Source organism: Otolemur garnettii, unplaced genomic scaffold (assembly GCF_000181295.1).
Source record: "Otolemur garnettii isolate 467f Iridium unplaced genomic scaffold, OtoGar3 scaffold00034, whole genome shotgun sequence".
Taxonomy (NCBI): Eukaryota; Metazoa; Chordata; class Mammalia; order Primates; family Galagidae; genus Otolemur; species Otolemur garnettii.
The window spans coordinates 8158864-8181048 of record NW_003852429.1 but is presented as its reverse complement, the minus strand read 5'-3'; the positions used below and the strand labels follow the sequence as shown (position 1 = coordinate 8181048).

The 22185-nt window shown below is 41.4% G+C and overlaps 1 protein-coding gene across 3 annotated transcripts in view; it reads left to right on the top strand.

Annotated features, from left to right (window-relative positions):
- Window positions 1–21032, top strand: part of DOCK9 (dedicator of cytokinesis 9) — a 175143-nt gene extending 154111 nt beyond the window's left edge. For all 3 annotated transcript variants that reach the window (XM_023513093.1, XM_023513092.1, XM_023513091.1), the window contains exons 46-53: window positions 4048–4170; window positions 4842–4955; window positions 6504–6650; window positions 9942–10152; window positions 16398–16588; window positions 17446–17546; window positions 17682–17820; window positions 19777–21032. In XM_023513093.1, the coding sequence (XP_023368861.1) occupies window positions 4048–4170; window positions 4842–4955; window positions 6504–6650; window positions 9942–10152; window positions 16398–16588; window positions 17446–17546; window positions 17682–17820; window positions 19777–19899 (1149 nt within the window). In that variant the 3' untranslated portion in view covers window positions 19900–21032. The remainder of the gene's footprint in view (window positions 1–4047; window positions 4171–4841; window positions 4956–6503; window positions 6651–9941; window positions 10153–16397; window positions 16589–17445; window positions 17547–17681; window positions 17821–19776) is intronic.
- The last annotated feature ends 1153 nt before the right edge of the window (window positions 21033–22185 follow it).

The window sequence follows — 22185 nt, the reverse complement described above, 5'->3', positions numbered from 1 at the left end:
TTTTTTTTTTCTTGAGACAGACTCTGAGTGTGTTGCCCTCGGTAGAGTGCCGTGGTGTTACAGCTCACAGCAACTTCAAACTCTTAGGGTTAAGCAACTCTCTTGCCTCAGCCTCCCAGGTAGTTGGGACTACAGGCACCTGCCACAATGCCCAGCTGTTTTTTGGTTGCAGGTGTCATTATTGTTTAACTGGCCCAGGCCAGGCTCAAACCCTCCAGCCTCAGTGTTGCTGGTGCCCTACCCACTGAGCTATGGGCGCCGCCAATGTGCATCATTTTTGTACCAAATACAATAGGTTTGCCCACAAGAAACTCAATTATCTTATGCATATATCTCTTATATCATATGTCAGGATTCATATGCCACTTGAATTTAGATTTCATTGTCATTAAAATTTTATACCTGTTTCTAATTTGACTTAACAAGAATAAAAATAGCGCCAAGTCAACTCTAACAAGTAAGAACCTTCTGAAGTAAAAAATTGCATTTATATTGTTATTTTTAAAAAATATGATGGAGGATAGTATACATGAATTTTATTTGATATATATTTATGGACTAAACCTAGAGCTAAACCTAAAAGGCTACTGTACACAGATACCTCCTGTTTGTACTTGAACAAACAGACCATCATCTGAAAATCATTAATAACATCTTCCTTGTATAATGCTTCATTGGCATTGTGGTAGTTGAGGTATGGCCACATGCATTTTCATGCCTTATAAAATTACCTACATTTAATCATTAATGTATTAATTCAAGAAGCTCTAAGTTTGCCAGTTCAGTGTATATTTACTCTTCCCGCCTCTTCTTGCCTTGCACTGATCTGGCTTTTATGTTCCAGCCCTTCCAACTACTGTGAGTCCTTCGTGCTCTGCCTTTGCCCAGGCTGCTTCTACCACCTGTCTCCCCTGCTGTCCTGCTCCTACTCCCACCTTCAGCTTCACCTCACTAGCTCCTGATCCTCTGTTCAGAGCAGTCACCACTTTCCCCCACTTTCCACACTGCCCTTCCCTTCATTGCTGGGTGTGTGCTGCTCCTCTCAGCATGCCTGGTCCTTTCACAGTCATTGTCAGTGCTCTAACCGCCGTCTTTTATCATCTCCCCATGGATCTGTCTCCCCACTGGCCAGATGCCACTATCAGATATTATGTAGCACAGTAGAAGTAAGATTTTTTTCTTTATGAATACAAAGTAGAAAGTGGTAATTGTAGTAAGAGAGGTTTATTTAGCTGGCCTGTGCATTACCACATAGAGTTTGGTTTTCAGAGCATTTTGATGGGTAAAGTTTTATTTGATGTTCACAGATGCCAATTTAGGTTCCACCTATGATACTTTCCCCATTTTTACAAATTGAAAAAATACATTGATGCAGGCATTGCACAAGTTTCATTCTTTAGCTTTTTATAAAAATCAGAGGAGCATGAAAAGCATCATAAATTTTTTTCATGCTCAGTGTGGATAAATTATATGTTGGAAAATGTTTGAAGTGACACTAAGAAAATGTGTACATCTTTATAATACAAGTGCAAAGGAAAAGAGATGGCGTTAGAACCTTTCTGTTTCTTCTTTGTCTGTGGCCGTTATGGTAGTTACTGTGTCTGTCTGGCTTTAGTGTTTGTACCTAATGAGACCTGCAATAAAAACATGAAAAAGCTGCTGTACCTTTTATAAAAAGCACTGGCACACCAAGGGCAGTTTTATGGTTTGTATGCTGTAAATGTGACATAGGAGTTAAATGGTCTTGCTTAGGTAGTGTTTCCTGGTAAATTGACTTATAAATGCTTTTAAAAAATGTTTCTTTTCTTGGCATCTATAAACTTAGGCCTGCAGTGAAACATTAGGCCAGTAATGAAAAACACAGGGGTTTGCTCTTCATTTACAGCATTATAGAGGATACAAACTTGTTTAAAAAGCAGCTAAAAAAACCCTTAACAAAATATTAGCAAATTGAATCTAGCAATACATAAAAAAGAAAAATAACCAAGTAGGGATTTATTCTAAAAATACAGTTAGTTTCAAATGTTGTGGGGTCAGCATTTGAAAACATAAGGAATTCACTACATCAACAGAATAAATAGGAAAAACCATATGTTCCTAACAGAAGATTCAGAAAAGCATTTGACAAAGTTAAATAGCCGTTCATGATTTAAAAAAACTAAACTAAAGTGGAAAAGAACTTCCTTAACCTGAAAAATAAAAAACTGTCTCCAAGAAACTCCAGCTAAGCCTCATACTCAGTAGTGAAAGACTGAATGCTTTCCCCTAAAATTAAGACCAAGATAAAAACATCTGCTTACGTCACTCTGTTCAACATCATGCTGGGGGCTTTTGCCAACTCAGTAAGGCAAGAAAAAGAAATAACGCTTTCTGTATTTACACATGACATAGTTATTTTATGTGACAGGGAAAAAACAAAGAATTTACAAAAGAAGCTACTAAAACAGATAATTCAGTTCAGCAAGATCACAGGATATAAGATAGTTTCATTTAAAGATATCATGGTTTCATTATATAGTTAATGATTGTTTCATACAATTCCTAGAAGCAAATGTGCTAGATGACATTTAATCTTATTCAAACAAAGTACTTGCCTTGAAAAAAAAGATCATCAGAATGAAAAAATAGTACTATTTACCATAGCATCAAAAATATCCTTGTGGTGTTGGCACAAGGACAGACACATGTATCAGTGGAACAGAATGCAGAGTCCACACACGTATGGTCAGCTGATTTTTTACAGTGGTTCAAAAGCTATTCAGTGGAGAAGGATAGTCTTTCATCAAGTAGTGCTGAGACAACTGGATATACATATGCAAAAAAAAAAAAAAAGAACCTTCATACCTTATTCAAAAATAACCCAAAATGATGAAACTTTTAGAGGAAAACATAGGAGAAAGTCATTGTGAACTTGGGTTAGATAAAGATTTCTTAGTTGTAACATAAAAAGCACAATCCAGAAAACAAAATCTTGATAAATTGGACTAAATCAAAATCAAAAACTTATGCTCTTCAAAAGATATCATTAAATCCAGAGATAAGCTACAGATTGGGAGGAACAATTACAAATCACCTATCTAGTAAAGGACTTTTATCCACAATGTTTAGAGAATTCATAGAATTCAATAAGAAAATAACCCAGTAGAAAATGAGCAAAAGGTTTAAACAGTTTACCAAAACTATGGTTGACAACACATGAAAATTTACTCACGTCATAAACAAAACCCACTTAAATGAACTTAAACAATAAAGGTCAGGTATTAGATCACATCAGGAAATTCCAGAAAGAGATTGAGATACTTCACCGTGCAACAAGGGGGCCCTTCACTCTGTTACTAGGGAAGACTGGCTGCTTCTCTGGCCTTGGGATGAATGTCAGCCCCAGCTGCTCCAGCCTGGTGGGAGCATTTCTGTCCCAGCCTTCCAAGCTAGCGTCCTAATATTCACCCCAACTGACTGCTTAGGTCACATGTCCACCCATGGTCATGCAAAGACTATGGCCAGGAAATAGGTTTGGGCTGGTTAGTATAAATCCAAGCCACATGCCCCAATTCTTAAGCTATGGGTAGCTCCAAAGTTCCAGGGCTTTAGAGGAGGCAGAGTTAACTATCCAAACTTCAAGATATTGGTGAAGCAGGCAGAGTGCCCACCACACTCCATCCCTAGATGTGTCTAACTTGGAGTGAAGTCACGCTTAGTGACCCTCCCTGTTTTGTCACTGTCATTGTTCTTCAAAAGGACAAAAATTTCCAGATTATATTTATTAAAAGAGATCTAAAATTGGAGAGCCCACATGAAGTGTCAGTTTTTCCATGTGAATGTCTATTACAGTTGTGCAATATGATCCTTTTCCATTTTTGTTTAGAACCATGATTGAAAAAATGGCTTCTTGAAAAAAATGTGGTGATGAGTTGTTACAAGCAGGAAGTTAGTGTTTGAAACTACTGTGTACTTTGAAATATCTGTCCTAGCAGGCTTACATATTATGCAAGGATTCCCTCTCTGTGTTCCCTGTCACACATTTCTCTGGCCTTGCTTTTTGCTCAGGACGTGCTGATGGAGCTCCTCGAGCAGTGTGCAGATGGACTCTGGAAAGCCGAGCGCTACGAGCTGATTGCTGACATCTATAAGCTCATCATCCCCATTTATGAGAAGCGGAGGGATTTCGAGGTATCACAGTAGCATTCTGTTTTTCCTATTGGAGAGCACAAGATATGACATACCCCTAAGCCTGCTCATCTGCAAAGAGCCAGCAGGCCATGAGTTGGTGATGAACTCCTGGACTCTAACCCTTCACGTTATGCTGAAGGTGGTTACCAGTCACCACCTCCCAAGAGTCATCAGGCATCGCACATCCCTGGACCCCACTTCTGTGCAGACACCCTCATATCAAACTATACCCCTGACACCCAACTTTTGAAAGCCTGTGTGAACTGAGTTTTGTGGTCACTGGGGGCCGTTTTCCTCAGGACTCTCCCTTACTTCCCCTGCATGGGGAAAGGTGTGGCTTTGTCCTTCCTGGGCTTGGAGAGTCTCCAGGTTCTCTTAGCATTCCCAACAGACTAGGAAGAGCAAAAACTAATAAAAATGGCGTCAGAGAACCATCTGACTCCTCATGTTAACCTGAAAATAGAATTTCTTGCCATATGTGGAGACTCGATGGGCCTTCATATGCAAGTTGGCTCTTTGGTCACTATAAGTTGTGCAGTCAAAATGTATTCTTAATTAGTTTTTTACTTAAGTTCAAGGAATTTTCTCTTCCATTACCACATAAAATTATTACTTTAAAATGATTACACTACTTTCAAGTGGGAAGAAATGGATTTTGTTGTGTTTTCCAGAGGCTGGCCCATTTGTATGACACGCTGCACCGGGCCTACAGCAAAGTGACCGAGGTCATGCACTCGGGCCGCAGGCTCCTGGGGACCTACTTCCGGGTGGCCTTCTTTGGACAGGTGAGCCTCCTGTCCATGGTGCAGGTTGTCCTAAGTCCTTTTATTTTTTTTAACTCTATAATAAAGTTATATCTTATAAATTCTCTGTTTTCTATAAATGCTAATTAGATGAATTTGTCATATTTACTATGATCCTTATCTTCCTCTGTAGTAAACTCTCTGCTTTTTTTCTTTCTTCCTGTCTTTTCTTTATTACTTTCTTAAGGCAGCGGTAAGTTCTTCCTCCATAAGCATTCTTAGTGGCATCTTTGGTACTTCAGTGTGGTTTGCCAGTTTCCTTTTCCAGTCTGCCTGTACATCCGTCCAGTCATCACAAACTTCCCTCCAAAATAAAATTAACATTTTATTCCATTTACAGAAATAAATCACCTATTTAATTATGCATCTATACTGCATGTTTTAAACCACAATTAAGACTTTCTGGTTTCATTTGTGCCTGTGCATCTTTAGCTTTTGTAATATAGTATCTCCACAAGTATATTTGCTATTATAATATTTCAGAAACCCTGTGTGAAAGAGTTCATTTAAATTTAACTTAACCTTCAAATCTCTAACATTATTAAATGTTATAGATTATAATTTATTTGTTTAGGCTGTGTAGTTTTCTATGAGAATTATATAACCTTCAATTTGTTCTGTTATTGTCTTTTATAACTTTATAGCAATACCAGTTTACAGACAGTGAAACAGATGTGGAGGTAAATATAGTAAATGCCTAAAAAGCAAGTAATGTAGTGAAATGACTGCATTAAACTCCCAGTTTGATGTGGGTGTTTTTTGTTTTATGTTAGCCTGCATTTTTCTAAATGTATGCTGGGTTTTTTTTTTTTCCCACCATTTTCTCTTTTTTATTTTAGATGAGAAACTTTTTTTCAAATTTATTTAAAATATTAACCCCAGCCTGGACTTTTCATTTTCAACCTTTTTCACTTCCCATGCAATTCTAAGCCTTCTAGTCAAACGTAATTGGTGCTAAAGTAGATGATGATTGTTGATGATGTTAAGTATTTTCTGGTATTGTGCTACAGGCCTTTAGTATTTTTCCTCATCAGTAAAGCAAAACAGGAGTTACACAAACTTCATGTAACTTGAACTAAACGTGCTCCAGGCCCGAATGCATCAGTTCGTGCCATGAAATCTCATGTAAATAGGAGCAGACAGGAGAAGGGATGTTTGTGTGTCTCTGAGGCCTCACTGCCACAGGCTACTGAGGTGTTTTAGCGAGTTCTGCTTCTTGGGAACGTGAAACAGGCTTGACTTCATGGTTAGCCTTCACTGAGATGACGCAATCTTGAATCCAAAATCTTTCATTTCACTCAGCACTTAATGACAGCATTCTTAAATAAGTTTGCAGTTTTGCGTTTTTCCTTTATCTTTGTACCTGGACTTCCCATTATTATCCTTATCCTTTTTATCCAGAAAACTTGTTAAGTAAGATTTTATTTTAGAATCATCTTTTTTTAACCCTTTTAACAAAAGAACCCTTCCAGGTGGTAAGCCTTGGGTTTATATTCGGGGAGAACTCTTAATTGTTCTTTTATGTCACAGGGATTCTTTGAAGATGAAGATGGAAAGGAGTATATTTACAAAGAACCCAAACTCACACCTCTATCAGAAATTTCTCAGAGACTCCTTAAACTTTACTCAGATAAATTTGGTTCTGAAAATGTCAAAATGATACAAGATTCTGGCAAGGTATGACTGTGTTTGACTAAGTTTCATAGTAATATTGTTTTGATTGATTAAATGTGATTGATTATATATTATGTGTTTATAAACATGTACAGAAAAAAATAAGAAAAAATTAAAGATGGTTGACTTTGAGCGGCAGGTTAAGACTTGGTCTCACAAAAAAAGGAAACTCTCAAAGAGTGGTTCCCCGGGTTCTGTTTCTTACCACACTTCTCCCCTGCACTTGACACAGCTTGATGGGCTGGGTCACTGATGGTTGGTCATGTGGACAGACAGACAGACTGAGGAGTACACTCACCAGCTAGGAAGATTGTAGGAATGAGCTTGACTTAGTATTTAGAGAGGCTGTCCTCTTGGGTTTTGCTCTTATGACGACCATTTTGGTAAAAGATGAAAGATTTATGCGATTTGAAGAGAAACTAGAGTATATGAAGACCATTTTGGAATCCATACATTTTACCTGTACGTTTATGTGTCCTCCCCTCTTCATGACATCTCCAGGGAGCTGGGTATCCCTCTGCTTCCTGAAACTCAGGCAGAGGTTGGGCTCTTGGTTTTTGTATTAAAAATTCTCCTCATACAGTGAACTCAGATAGTACAGTGGACTCCAGCCAGGCATTGGAGTGAGATCGCATCTCTAAAACAAAAGGAAACTTTCTTCCATTCTTGAGATACTTTACTAAGAAGAATATGTTCCAGCTCCATCCATGGAAACATAAAAGAGGAAAAGTCTCCATCACCCATGCTTTCATATGAAAGATAAAACACAACTACAGCCCATGATGAAGGAGGGAAGAGGAGGGGGAAGGAGGAGGTTAGGTGGAGGGAGGGTAAACGGTGGGACCACACCTATGGTACATATTGCAAGGGTACATGTCAAATCTATTAAGTGTAGAGTATAAATGTCTTAACATAATAATTCAGTAAATGAGGTGAAGGGTATGTTAACCAGTTTGATGTAAGCATTGTAAATTGTATATAAAATCAGCACATTGTATCCCATAAATGCATTAATATATAGTTATGATTATTTTTATTTTATTAAATCATTGCTGTGTACATTAATGCAGTCTACAGTTATGATTTAATAAAAAAAAATAAAACAAAAGGAAAAACTCCTTCTAGCCTCTCAGAGGGAGATGAGCCCTGCTTCTTCCTGGGGGAATCATTTTGGAGTGAACCTTGATTCCTTTTCTTTCCTGAGCCTTCCTCTGGGTCCTCAGTGTTGGAAATCTGTTTCCTTGGGGCCTCTCACTTTGTCTAGAGAAGAATCCTCCATTCTCCTACATGGGGGTGGGCAGCTGAGGAGGGGTAAGCTTCTTACTTACCTGCCTTCTTTCCTTCTGTACCTTGGCCCTGCTTTCTGCTAAGACTCATGGACTCATTTAGTTTCCAGACTAGTTTCTTTAGGAAATGACTTCTGCCCTCTTGTGGGGTGGGAGCTAGGGAGGGGAACCTGGCATTCTCAAGTCCAGATTGGGACTTTGGGCCACGGGGCCCATTTGCTGCCCCACACCTCACTCATCTCCCCAGTCCTGTGCACAGTAATTCTAGTCCTCACATACTTCTGAGGGTTGCACTGGCTCACCTGTGTTACCCCCTTCACGGGGATGTGAGTCAGAGCTTCCTCCACTCTGCCCACTCAAGTGGCAACTCCAGGCACCCTCCACTCTGTCTCTCAGCCACTGCTGTCTTCTGCTATCTTTCCTTACAGGTTAATTCCATTTTAACAGGGTTGCACAGAGGAGCAGGGATGAACATGCTATTAGTCCACTTATAAGCAGAGACCTCAACATAATCTCAGGAAGACCTTCTTACTTTGTAAATCAAACTACTGTGCTCAAATTTGCCTTTTTCTCTGAAACCAAAACTTTTGTCTGGATCAATTGGTGAATTAAATGTTGACAGACTTCTCTCCAGGTTCTCAATCTGTCTTCTTCCCCTTTTCACATTCGACCCTTGATGGAGCATCAGCTCAGAGGATTACTGGACCTCTTCCTCCACCCAGGGACAGTCCTCATTCCTTCTCCACACCTAAAGCCTGGGAAGTGTAGAGTAGGGAAACAGAACTGGAGAGTAGGCAAGGAGGTTGCATTCCCACTGCCTTTACAGTGTTTCTGCTAAAGAAAGTTAAGTTAAATAGATTTGAATACAATTAGAATGATTGGCCAGATGGCTTTTTCTGAAACACAAAGAATAACTTTTTTTAACATTAAGTATTTTCTTAATTTCCAAAGTGGCACTTTCACATTTTTTTATTTTTCTTCACAAACATCTCTGTCCCAAGAACAGTAAAACCATTCCTATTCACATCAATTTGCCCATGTAGTCGCCATATTTATGGAAACAGTGAATTATTCCCATGTCCCTTTTTATTGCTGTAGAAGTTAAATTCAACTAAAATGTACAAAATTGGTTTATCTCCGTAATAAGCTTTTGTGTCTTTGTGGAAAGTGCCTGTGTTTAATTTCCTACCCTGTCACAGAAAGAGAACACCACCGATTCTAGCAGTGTGGTTTTTAAAAGCATTTACGTGTTAAGTAGGAACTAAGCTTATCATTAGATTCCATCTTAGGTTAATCAGCACCTATATTAAATTAACTTGAAGCTGTTAGTATCAATCTGGTACATCTACAGATTGATGATAATTTAGAGGCCTAGCTTTCAAACATTACTACTAAAACAAATTCCTAAAGTTCTAAACCAAAACATTGCAGCTTAGAAAACAGAAATCAAGACTAAGGGCCATTCGACAAGGAAAATTCTGTGTATATTTGTTATGGGTGTGTGTGCACATACACATGTGTATATGTGTTGTGAATGATTAGTAATTATTGATCCAGGTTGTAAGTATGTGGGTGTTGGTTGTACTATTTTTCCCCCCAACATATTTACTAATAAAAAGTTAGAAAAGAAAATATAGTTTAGAGGCTGGGTGCAGTGGCTCACGCCAATAATCCTAGCACTCTGGGAGGCTGAGGCAGGTGGACTGCCTGAGCTCAGGAGTTTGAGACCAACCTGAGCAAGAGCAAGACCGTATCTCTAAAAAAATAACTGGGCATTGTGGAAGGTACCTGTAATCCCAGCTATTTAGGAGACTGAGGCAGGAAAGCCACTTGAGCCCAAGAGTTGAGGTTGCTATGAGCTATGATGCCATTACACTCTACACAGGGTGGCAAAGTGAGACTCTGTCTCAAAAAAAAAAAAAGAAAAGAAAAGAAAATATAGCTTAGGCAAAGTTTGAGAGATTCCTGCAAATCGCACCAACCTTCCATTTTCTTTGTTCAATTGAAGGTGAACCCTAAGGATCTGGATTCCAAGTATGCATACATCCAAGTGACTCATGTGACCCCATTCTTTGATGAAAAAGAATTGCAGGAAAGGAAAACAGAGTTTGAAAGATCACACAACATCCGCCGCTTCGTGTTTGAGATGCCCTTTACCCAGGCCGGGAAGAGGCAGGGTGGGGTAGAAGAGCAGTGCAAACGGCGCACCATCCTGACAGGTATGTTTCCTGACTCTGGCCAGAGGGCTGCCTGGAATGGGTTCCAGTGCTCCCAGTCAGAAGGGCCTTTTGAGCTTCGCGAGCTTCATCCTCATGCATTTTGATCCACATTGATCTGGTGCTTACTTTTGAATACTTTGGAATGCCATTTTCTTGTTTCTCTGTCTTCTGTTCTTCTTCCACCAGACTGGAAATTCAGAACCAGTGTAAGGCGCTTACTCTTCTTAGAATCTAATGACAGTGGTGGCCCTTTATCTGCCCAAATGCTTTTGCACAATTTCAGGTGGTTTATGGACTCGTCCTGAAACCTGGTAGTACACTTTCTAGGTCGTGGCCCCAAGTCCAGCCTCTGTACATGGTCCTGCATCTCCTTATAACATCTCTTCTACCCAAGTTCCTGCGTGGACCTGCTCAGCAATCTTAGGCTGAATGAATAAATGGGACATGGGCTGGATCTCTGGCCTGCACACCTACATTGCCTTCAGAGGCCACTGTTCCCCTGACGCAGTTGTGATCCCTTTGGCACTAATTAGCCATCAATAACCCATTCTTGGAAATGTGCTTCATATCACTTCCTAATGGGACAATTTGGGGAGAGTTTGACCCCTTCATTCATAGGTTAAGGTCAGTAGCATAACTGGGGTAACATAAAATAATTTCTTGACTTAAAAAATCAGTGGGAGGCCTGTGAAGAATGCCGAGTATGTCATTAGTCCCCATTTGGACACATTTTCTAAAGAGCTGCCCTAGTTAGGTTAAGCCAAGAAAGCATCCGCTGCTTTCCTAGAAGTCGGTACTGTGTTTCTTTTTCTTTTCTGTTTTTTTTTTTTTTTTTTGAGACAGAGTCTCCCTACATTGCCCTGAGTAGAGTGCCATGGCATCATTATAGCTCAAACTCTTGGGCTGAAGCCATCCTCTTGCCTCAGCCTCCTGAGTAGCTGGGACTACAGGCAGCCACCACACCTGGCTAGTTTTTCTATTTTAGTAGAGACAGGGTCTTGCTTTTGCTTAGGCTGGTCTCGAACTCCTGAGCTCAAGCACCTTAGCTTTCCAGAGTGCTAGGATTGCAGGCATGAGCCCCACACCTGGCCAGCACTGCGTCTCCATCTGGGCAGTGTCATACATGGAGGGCGTGCTGTTTAGATGCTGCATTCAGATGATGCTCAGCTCTCAGGGAACTTTGCAGCGCACGTGGGAGAGTTGTACAGCCTGTGATTTATATCTCAGTAAAGCTGTTATCAAAAAAATTATGAATCATTACAGATTATCTCAGGACAGCATATTGCAGGAATTTTTCACCTTCCCTGTGAGGGAAATGAGGTAAAAGTTAAAAACCCATGTTCTTAAAGTGTCCTCCTACTGCTTTTAGAGTAACAAAGTAAGATATGTGAAGCACAGACATCGTCCTCACAAATGTCAGCTCCTGCCCCATAAATAAATGAATTCTTTTTCTAATGCACATATCAGTAGCAAATTCTTATTAAGCAAAATAATTACATCTCTAGATAGAGTCATTTTACAAGAATTTTTAGCTCATAGCATTTATCTGAATAGCTCTAACAACTTTATTTTTGATTCTTTAAATCAGTGGTTATCAAAGGTTATTCCAGGGCCAGCAGCATCAGCATCCTCTGGGAACTTATAGAAATGCACATTCTGAGGTCCAACCCCAGGACCTGCTAAGTCAGAAACTGGGGAGTGGGCCTGAGTGTTCATATTCAGCAAGTCCTCTGAGTAACCTAAAGCACCCTCAGATTTGAGAACTGCTGCTTTAAGTAAACCTGGGTCGCTACTGAGTCAAGGTCAGGAGGTATTATTCTGGTTGTTGGGAAGGCAGCAGACTGAGTCAGAGTTACCAGAGGTGTTTTCCCTGGGCACATTTCCTTCAGGGTTACAGTTTACTATTTTGTTACTTGAGATTAGATAAAGCATGAGGTATGTAAGCAAAAATCTGTATCTGCCAGAGCAGAGGAGACACCCACATTGTTGGGGCTAAGAATAACCACTATCCACAGCTGCAGGGCTGAGAGCCTGGGCAGTGGAGAGTCAGGCCTAGGATCCTACAGATCTAGGTCATAGCCTTGCTGTGCGACTTTTGGCAGGTAGCTCACCCTTTCTGCCTCAGTTGGCTCATCTATAAAATGAGAGAACATTCTCATCATGTTAAATACTTTCTAAGTTACAGCCTAGAGTCAAAAGAATGCTCTTCATTTTGCTGTGTCTTATCCACTATTGGGCTTCTTGGGGTTGATGGTGAGCGAGGGGAGATTATAGTCTAACAAAACACACAGTGGTTTCTCCCTAAAAGATCTCAGAATGTCAAAATGATACTTATGGACAGCATAAAGATTTAGAGAAAATGTTATAAAAATGCCACTAAAAGCCAGGGGCATTTGGGTCACACCTGTAATCCTAGCACTTTGGGAGGCCAACACAAGAAGATCTGAGGCCTCACAAACACTAAGGCCAGGTGTTTGTGACTAGCCTGGGCAACGTAGGAAGACCCAGTCTCTACAAAAAATAGAAAAACTAGCCGGGTATGGTGATGTGTGCCTGTAGGCCCAGCACTTGGAAGCTGAGGCAGAGGATCACTTGAGCCCAGGAGTTCAAGGCTGCATTGAGCTATGATCATACTACATTCCCATCAGGGAGACAGAACAAGATTGTGTCTACTTTAAAAACAGCCACTAAAAATATGTATATTCTATGTCAACCTTTAGTTAAAGGTACACACATTAGGGCATTTCGAAGACTTTAAATTAGTGGTTCTCAACCTTCCTAATGCCGCGCATGACCTTTTAATACAGTTCCTCATGTTGTGGTGACCCCCCAAATTATTTCTATTGCTACTTCATAACTATAATTTTGCTACTATTATGGATGGTAATATAAATATCTGATATGCAGGATGGTCTTAGGCGACCCCTGTGAAAAGGTCATTCGATCCCCAAAGGGGTCGCAACCCACAGGTTGAGAACCATTGCCTTAAACGTAAGTGGTTTTCCTTAAGTTATCATCCCTTGGATTCTTCTTCCGTTGCGTTGCTTCACAGCTGACTCTTGGCCTCTTGGGTTTTAGGGAGCCCTGGCCTTCCCCACCCCTGCCTTAGACCAGTGCAGGCTCACCTTCCAGGGCTGTGCCCAGTGCTCATTGAAAACCCTCGTGGTCGCCCTCCAGCCTCCTCAGTGGCAAGTTCTGAGCCTCCCTGAAACATGACCCACCCACTCCCCTAAGGAATGTCTGCCAAGCAGTTTCTTTCCAGTCCCTATTCCCTAATTCTTCCAGTCCCACCCAGGTTGAAAACAGCCTCCTGCCCTCCACTTCTACTAAGGCCAAGCAGAACATATGGCTACCCCGCTTATCAGCTGGGTCTTCCCTATCCTCCTGTGGATATGTATCAACAAAGTGGCTTGCTGGGTTGGTCACCTAACCACCCACCTTCCAGGGCCAGTTTGCTCTCTCATATAGTCATTGGGGGGCAGTGCTGCCTTCATCAGTTCCACAAAATGGCTGGCACACCGCCAGTGTTCCCACCTGGCACACTAACAGCACAGGTCTATGGTCCCATGCAGCACTGTTTTAGCCAGAGGAGACAGGTGTCAGTAGGCAGGCTGTCAGCAGATTAGCAGATGTCCCCACACTGAAATGTAACCTGTGCTCTGGACAAAAGTGACAGGAGATGGGAGTGTGTGGTTGAGGGCAGGGTTGCAATTCAGATGAAGTGGACGGGTTAGGCCTCACTAAAAAATGACATTTGTGTCAAGACCTGAGGGAGGTAAGAAGTAAACCAGGGAACATTGAGGGAGAAGAAGCTATTAGGGCCAAAGGCCAAGAGTGGGGGTACCTGTGCCAGGACTGTCAGGGAACCGTGGCTGGAGCAGCAGCAGCCCGGGGAGCCTGTGGGAGAGGGGACACATGAGGCCAGTGAGGGGGTTGGGGGAAGCGCTGGCAGGATTCCCAGATCACATAGGCCTGGCAGGCTCCACATGGACCCCAGGCTTTCTCTTTTTACCTGTGGCCGGTGGCTCCAGTTGTTGTCACAAGCAGTGGTGGTTCAAGACTTTGACACTGAGTAAAATTGGTATGATCCCCAGATACCTCACAGATGTTACCGTAAGAGTTGGTTTTTCTCTCATAACTAATGGTGCTGCCACACTAGAGCTCACAAGGCCTGTGATGTGGCTGCTGGCCTTTTGAAATGTTTCTGCAGGTGCCCCTTTCCTTACAAACAGGAAGGAGGTCTTATTTCTCTATTAAACCACAGGGGTGGCAAACACAGGCCCCTCCATCCCAGAGCTGCCTCCCTGGCTAAGGAGCAGAGAGGCCTAGTTGTCATTAATGTCAGAGCAGCCTCTGTGGATCCCAGTACTGCCATTAGAAATCATGAAACCTGACACGGAAATCCTGACCCTCCACTGGGAAGGCATTTATGAATAGAACAGGCCTGCAGATGTGCAACACCTGCGGTCATCTCAGGGTAGATGTTTTCCCCAGCTTCATCCAGACCAGGCGTCCTCAAACTACGGCCTGCCAAGGACATTTACCCAGCCTGCCGGGAGTTTTTGCCTCCGCTGCCTGTCCTACTTAGCAGCCAACTTGTCCCAGGGCCCGCAGTCCAGCCCTCCAACGGTCTGAGGGACAGTGAACTGGCCCACTGTCTAAAAAGTTTGAGGACCCCTATTAGAGACCTTGGTTGGCCCATTGGAACTCTGGGTTTACCTCTGGGAGGTAACCTCTTTCCCATTTTAACAAGTCCTTCCAGAGTAAACGCTCATGGCCACTGATGAAATCATAGTGAATCCAAGCATGACCACTCCTGCCTGACTTGTGCTTATAAAAGAATAAAATAAGCTTTAAGTACTTATCTACAGCTCTATTATTAAATATATGGAGAATGCCAAAAAATTAAGGAAAAAACAGTATTAAATCTGTAATGCTCAAGTCATGTTTGATTTCTGCATTACCAAAGGTGTTCAACATGACTTGTATTCATTTGTTATTGGTATACATTGAATATTACAAGATCATACAGTTTTTCCTTTCTTAAAATGTATATACATTTTTTCATACCCTCTTATTAAATGAGAATAGTATAGATATTCATAAATATTTATAGAGATAAGGATATAAATAGAAATGTGAAACAGAACCAAATTAGAACCTGCTATTTTTCTGTTTATTTTTAAACTAAATCATTGGTATTAATCTCTTTAAGTATCTTATTATAATAAACAAAAACAATATTAATGGAGTATTATAAATAAAAACAATATTGAGTTTCTCTTACACATTAAGTATGTAAGGAAAAGTAAATATTTTTACTTATATTTTTTTCATTGCTGTATTTCAAAATACCTTTATCAGTAGTACAACTCAAAGTTTGTGAATTTCTGATTCATTAAATGCTGTGCATGGAAATATATTTTTGTTATTTTTTCATTGGATTCTGAGATTTATTCAAGCTTAGTAGGTGGGAGGGAGCCAGGTACTGTGGCTCATGCCTATAATCCTAGTACTTTGGGAGGTCAAGGAGGGTGGATTGCTTGAACTCAGGAGTTAAAGATTAGCCTGAGCAAGAGCAAGACTCCATCATTGTTAAAAATAGAAAAAATTATCTGGGTGTTGTGATGGGTGCTTATAGTCCCAGCTACGTGGGAGGCTGAGGCAGGAGGATATTTTTGAGCACAAGAGTTTGAGGTTGCTGTGAGCTAGGCTGATACCACAGCCCTCTCTCCATCTCAAAAAAAAAACAAAAAACCAGAAAGCAAACAAACCTAGCAGGTGGTTCAAAGTTGTTCTATGGGCAAAAATGAATTTTCTTAAGGATATATTTAAAGAACTATTTTCTGGACTCAGTGTGTTATGTAGTATCTCAAAACTCTTTAGTCTTTTTTATGTTGTCAGAGTCATCTTCTACCTGCTATCACATTCAGATATTAGAACTTCCAAGGACATTTATGGATGAGGAAATTGAGCAAGGAATGATAAAATGATTTCTTGAAATACACGCTTTTCATATTAAAGGAGTGACAAGGAACCAACTCTTGACTTTGTATGATGCATCCTAAATGGTTACACGATAATGAAGGAAGATAATATTCTAGCTCCACAGAGTACTAGATGTGACTTTGGCCGGCTGGCTTTATGTTTCTTATATTTGTAAAATGGAAACAAAAATTTCTGACCTTGAGGGCAGTAAAGATCATGCCAGCATGGACTAATTCTGGGTCTCACTCTCCTTGCAGCAATACACTGCTTCCCCTACGTGAAGAAGCGGATCCCCGTCATGTACCAGCACCACACCGACCTGAACCCCATCGAAGTGGCCATTGATGAGATGAGCAAGAAGGTGGCAGAACTCCGGCAGCTATGCTCCTCGGCCGAGGTGGACATGATCAAACTGCAGCTCAAACTGCAGGGCAGTGTGAGCGTTCAGGTGAGCCAGGCAGGGCAGGCCAAGAGGCTGGGTAAGCCCCAGGCACATTGGTGAGTTCCAGGTCATTCATGCCAGCAAGGTCTACTGCACATCCAGGTTTAACAGCTGGTCCTCACTGCCTTGTCTTGTCCTTCCTAATTTTAGAGGGGGTGGGGACCTGCCCTGAGCTCTAATTCTCACTGAGCTGGTGGTAAGGGATAGGAGACAGCTGTCTATACTACTGTGACTGTTTTGGCTATTTGGGAAGGTCTAGGTACCTAGATGGAAGCCTCAAGACTCTTGTAAATATAAAGACATACAGAGAGCAGTAGGTTTCTTATAAAACAATCATTTTAGGTTTTCTGAAAACGGTATCTAAAAAAGTATCTTTAAGTTTCATTCTCTTAACATCTTTTGATTAACAGAAATTTTTTATTAATTATAGCCCAATTAGCCAGTATTTTTCTTGACTGGTAGCATTTCTATGCTGGTTTTTAAAAACTGGCATATCTACTTTTTTTATATACCTGTCTGCAATAGCCGGGGCTAAATACCATGGGTAAGAATCCTTGATGTGGAGCTGGAACACTTGGGCTGTGATCTCTGGCATTTTGCTTATTGGCTATCCAAACTTGAACAGGCGTCTAAGTTTTCTAAGAGTTAGTTTCTTCTTACATAAAATGAACTATCATCATAAGTGCAGGGAGGGTGGTGGAGGTGATGGAATCCAGTGACGTGTGACAGTACGTGCTTTATGGTTGCCTTGTGGGTTGTAAGTTCCTGGACTTGTTTGTTTCCCATGCAGGCACCTGAAGCTAAAGAAATGACAATGGTCATTCTCTTTCTAACTTAGTTTCACTTCCTTGCTCTTTTTCTAGGTCAATGCTGGCCCATTAGCGTATGCCCGAGCTTTCTTAGATGACACAAACACAAAAAGATACCCCGACAATAAAGTGAAATTGCTTAAGGAAGTTTTCAGGTAAAGCACGCTGAAAATGCCTTTCTCCCCTCACATACTGATGATTTCTGTGATCATTCAGGAAAGAGATGCTACCAGTTAGACTCATTCTTTGTCCTCTGTGTGCCTTTATTTCCCTCTCCCATACCACTTCAGGCAATTTGTGGAAACATGTGGTCAGGCCTTAGCAGTAAATGAACGTCTGATTAAAGAAGACCAGTTAGAGTATCAGGAAGAAATGAAAGCCAACTACAGGGAAATGGCAAAAGAGCTTTCTGAAATCATGCATGAGCAGGTAAGTGCCACCTGGCCCTGATACCTTGAGGTTCTTGTTTAGGGAGAGAAGATAAGTGGGGGTCTCAAGTAACACCCTGTGATGACCTAAGCCTTCTGCTATCCTTCCAGAATTTTAATATCTGAGAAAAAAGTAGCCTGCCACATTCCTGCTTCCCTCTAGCCTTGGGTTACTCTGGGAACAGCTGACAGATCGCCTGTGTGTCCTTATCTAAAACAACCGAGGAGCAGCACCTACCTCATTGTTGCTCTTGTCTCTTCCCACCCTGATCGAGCTCCCCAGATTCCTCACGCACACAGAAACACCTACTGTCCCTGCAGCATTCTCTGTTGACTTAACCCTTTGGAGGAATAGGGCTCCCCCCCCCCCCACCCCGGCTTAAGGAATTATCTGTTGCATCAAAGGCCTTTGGCCATTTGAAACTATAGCTCCCATCCATGTTTAGCTGCGTATAGCTGACCTGGGTGCCCCGGTGATTCTTTGTGGCTGCGTCTGTGTTTCTTGTCATCAATTGGCACCTTCCCGATTCCTCTGCTCTTACCTCCTTCCTGTGTGAACTTCGCTAGGGTTCTGTGTATAGGCTCGGTAGTCATCAGCCAAGATGGGTGACCAGGGTGACCATTATTGTATTGTGAGGAGTCCCTTCTCCACCAACCACAGGCACATCATCTGAGTCACTGTCCTGTCTTTATGGTTAATGTTAGCACCTTCATAACTCAGAACTGGCTTTGTTTGCTCCTACATTACTGCCTTTTTGTCTTGCAAAGTGGAGACCAGCACTGTTGGTGTTAGATGTCCTGTCATGATGATGTAGTTAGGAAATTTCTCTTGCAGGAAACGAACTTCAATGTGAGCTCTAACGTACTTGCTTTTCTTTCTCCTCCATGCTAACACATTTAGATGGGATGGTAATGTAATTTTTAATTTTGTTTTTCTGATAAACTAACTCGCATAAAGTTATTACTGAGTTTGAGCATTTGTAGCATTGGCATGATGACAGTGCAGAGGAAAACAGCTCTCTCAAGGGCATTTTAGAAAGTAGAAAAACTTGAAATGATCAGAGAAATGAATGTGTGAATAACTAAGCAGATAGAGAAGGTCTCATAGGAACACATTTTTGGAGAAAATTTGAGATATTTTCTGTGGATCCTCCAGATTCCTTTAGAACAAAATTTAATCAGTAGGTGCCAGCACTCAGTGCTAGAAAAGATGAAAGTAGGAAGAGATGATGGGCTGAAATGTTGAACTCCTGGTGGCACAGACATTTGATACGTACTTTGCTCTCGGCTATACCTTGAACTTCCATGGTGTCAACAGCTGTGAAGATTGAGCCTCTCTGAACCTGGAAGCAAAACGGGTAGTGACAGGGATAGCCTTGCTTTTGGTGCTTCCAGGGGACCCTGTGTCTATGTCCTTCTGAATCTCTACCTGGCTAGTGGTCAAGACTTTTAATCCCCAGATTCCTCCCAGGCACGACTGGGATGGGACCGTGCATGTTGAGGCCGGAGGGTAACTGGCCTGTCTTTCCCAAGATTAAATCTGTAAGACCCGGAGAAAAGGAGCCAGGAGAGAAACACAAATGCTCCAAATTCATTTTAAAAGGCTTTCTCAAGGGAAAAGGCTAGGTTTTGTGCCAAGCACGTACATGTAAGATAGACCTCAAGTTGCCTTCTGATGTTGTGAGTCTAGAAGGCTCTCCATTCACTAATTCATAAAGGAAACAAAAGGTGCTGTTCTTGACTTTCTCCTTATAATCCTCATCTGAAAACAGTCATTTACTAGATAAGCTTAAAGTCTCCCCCTGGATACCCCCAAAGCCAAGCTAAATGGGCCCACCATTACAGTAATGGAGTGACTGTTGAGGGACAACTTGTGCATGAAGCAAAACACGAGGTCTTTGAGAAATGTCTGCCTGGGGCCTTCCACTTTGATAACACTGTGTTTCTGTGCCTCAAGATCTGTCCACTGGAGGAGAAGGCAAGCGTTTTACCGAACTCCCTTCACATCTTCAATGCCATCAGCGGGACCCCAACAAGCACAATGGTTCATGGAATGACCAGCTCGTCCTCGGTGGTGTGACCATGCTTCATGGACCACGTAGGGGACTTGCTTTCTAGTTTGCAAACTCAGGATGATTTCCAAAGCTAATCACTGGGGAGATCAAGCACAGGGAGAAGCCAGAAGGAATGAGAGAGAAAGGAGAGAGAGGACTGTTGTTTCTTAGCAGATTTTTTACAGGCGATGTAAGAGGATGCACATATTTTTTTAAATCTCACCGGCAATATTCTAAGTTTTCATCGTGTCTTAACAGAGGTGTGTGGTAGACACTTTTAAGCTGGAATTAAATTTTATTCTTTCTTACAGAGTAGTAGTAAAATAAGCGGCCTGAAAAAAAAGTGTTTCAGAATGTACATGGTAGAGATAGCAGCACTGAAGCTGAGGCCTGAGGGGCCACATTTTGCCTCTAGGCTGAGCTGGAAAATCTTAAAAATATTTTTTCCCCCTGTGGCATATTCAGGTTGAATACAAAAACTATTTTTGTGACTAGTTTTTGATGACCTAAGGGAAACTGACCATTGTAATTTTTGTACCAGTGAACCAGGAGATTTAGTGCTTTTATACTCACTTCCTTGCATTTAAAAAATATGAAAGCTTAAGAAACTATGTGAGCTTAAAACTAGTCAAGCAATTTAGCACCAAAGGCCTGTATTAATAAACACAACTATGCTAAAAGTTAAAAGTAGTATGGTATATTGTTATGTACATATAGTTTGTTAATACAGTCTCAGTGTTCTGTACATACCTGTATTATTACATTTCTACATTTTTTAATACATCAGCTTCTGCATTAAGTTTAATTGTGACAAATTTGTGTTCTTAGTATATTCAGTACACTTCACTGTTTTATTCTTGTACATAAAAGAAGTGCAGTATGGAGATGTATACAGTCTTTGCTATATTAGGTTTATAAACAGTTTTAAAAATTTCGTCATTTTGCCAAAATGGTGGAGTATGTCATTGGTGAATTATAAATCCTGTGGTGAATGGTGGTATAATTTAAAGCTTTCACCATGTTATATTTTCTTTGAAGATATTAATTTAGTAATTTTATATTTGGGAAAATAAAAGTTTTTAATTTTATTTAACTGGGATCACTGCCCTGCTGTAATTAAACATTCTGTATCACATCTGTATTAAAATAACCTTGCTGATCTTCCAGGAGTGAATGCTGGGTGTTTATTCTCTCATGCTGTTGTTGTTGCAGTTTGGCCGGGGCTGGGTTTGAACTCGCCACCCTTGGTATATGGGACCAGCGCCCCACCCACTGAGCCACAGGCGCCACCCTGGGTATATATTCTTTTGCAGTGATAAGATGAGCAGGGTGCCAAGAAGTTTGGAGTGAAATCACATGGTATCTGAAATTTTCTTTAAAACATTTGAGGAACAAAAAGAGGGTGGGTAGATAAGACCAACAAAATGTTGGTAATTGTTGAAGCTGAAGTTGGATACATGGGAAATCATAAAACCCGTTTCTCCACTTTTGTGGAAGTTTCCATAATACAAATTTCAAAAGGCAGGTCTAGGGGTTATTTCTTCCAGAAGACTGGATAAGGGCTTTGAGTCATGGTCTGGCGCAGAATTTAACAGTTATCCCCAAATGCACATAGGCACAGTATTACCTCTGGCTTTTCCTCTTTAACTATAGCAAGGGTTCCTTCTTTATCATCTCCCTTCTGAGAGGAATATGGGACAAGAAATCCCCTAATGGGAGCAAGTGATCATTTATCCCAGCAGTGCATGGGTAGCCCCCCGCTCCCACCCCAGGCCCCATATCACCACAAGCTGTGAACTGGATCAGGTGATGGCTCAGATTACAGGTATTAGTCCTGCCTTAGGTGTGCTCAGTGGCCCCAGCAGATAAGTCAGTTCATGTCACTCAGCTCCGTGCAGTTCCAGTGATGGAAGAAGAGGAAACTTCCTACAAAAAAACACAATAGCTGGTTTTTCTACTTTGAAGTAGACAGCTGTCTTTTTATGACCAATTAAAAAACTATGATGCCACACATCCCATGAGCTCCCAGTAGCCAAGACTCTTTAGTAGTCTGAAGCATTCTCTGTATTTCAATGATAAGAAGAGGTCTTTTTTTTTTTTGAGACAGAACCTCAAGCTGTCCCCCTGGGTAGAGTGCTGTGGCATCACAGCTCACAGCCACCTCCAACTTCTGGGCTCAAGCAAGTCTCCTGCTTCAGCCTCCCAAGTAGCTGGGACCACAGGCGCCCACCACAACGCCCAGCTATTTTTTGGTTTCAGCCATCATTGTTGTTTGGTGGGCCCAGGCTGGATTCAAACCCGCCACCTTAGGT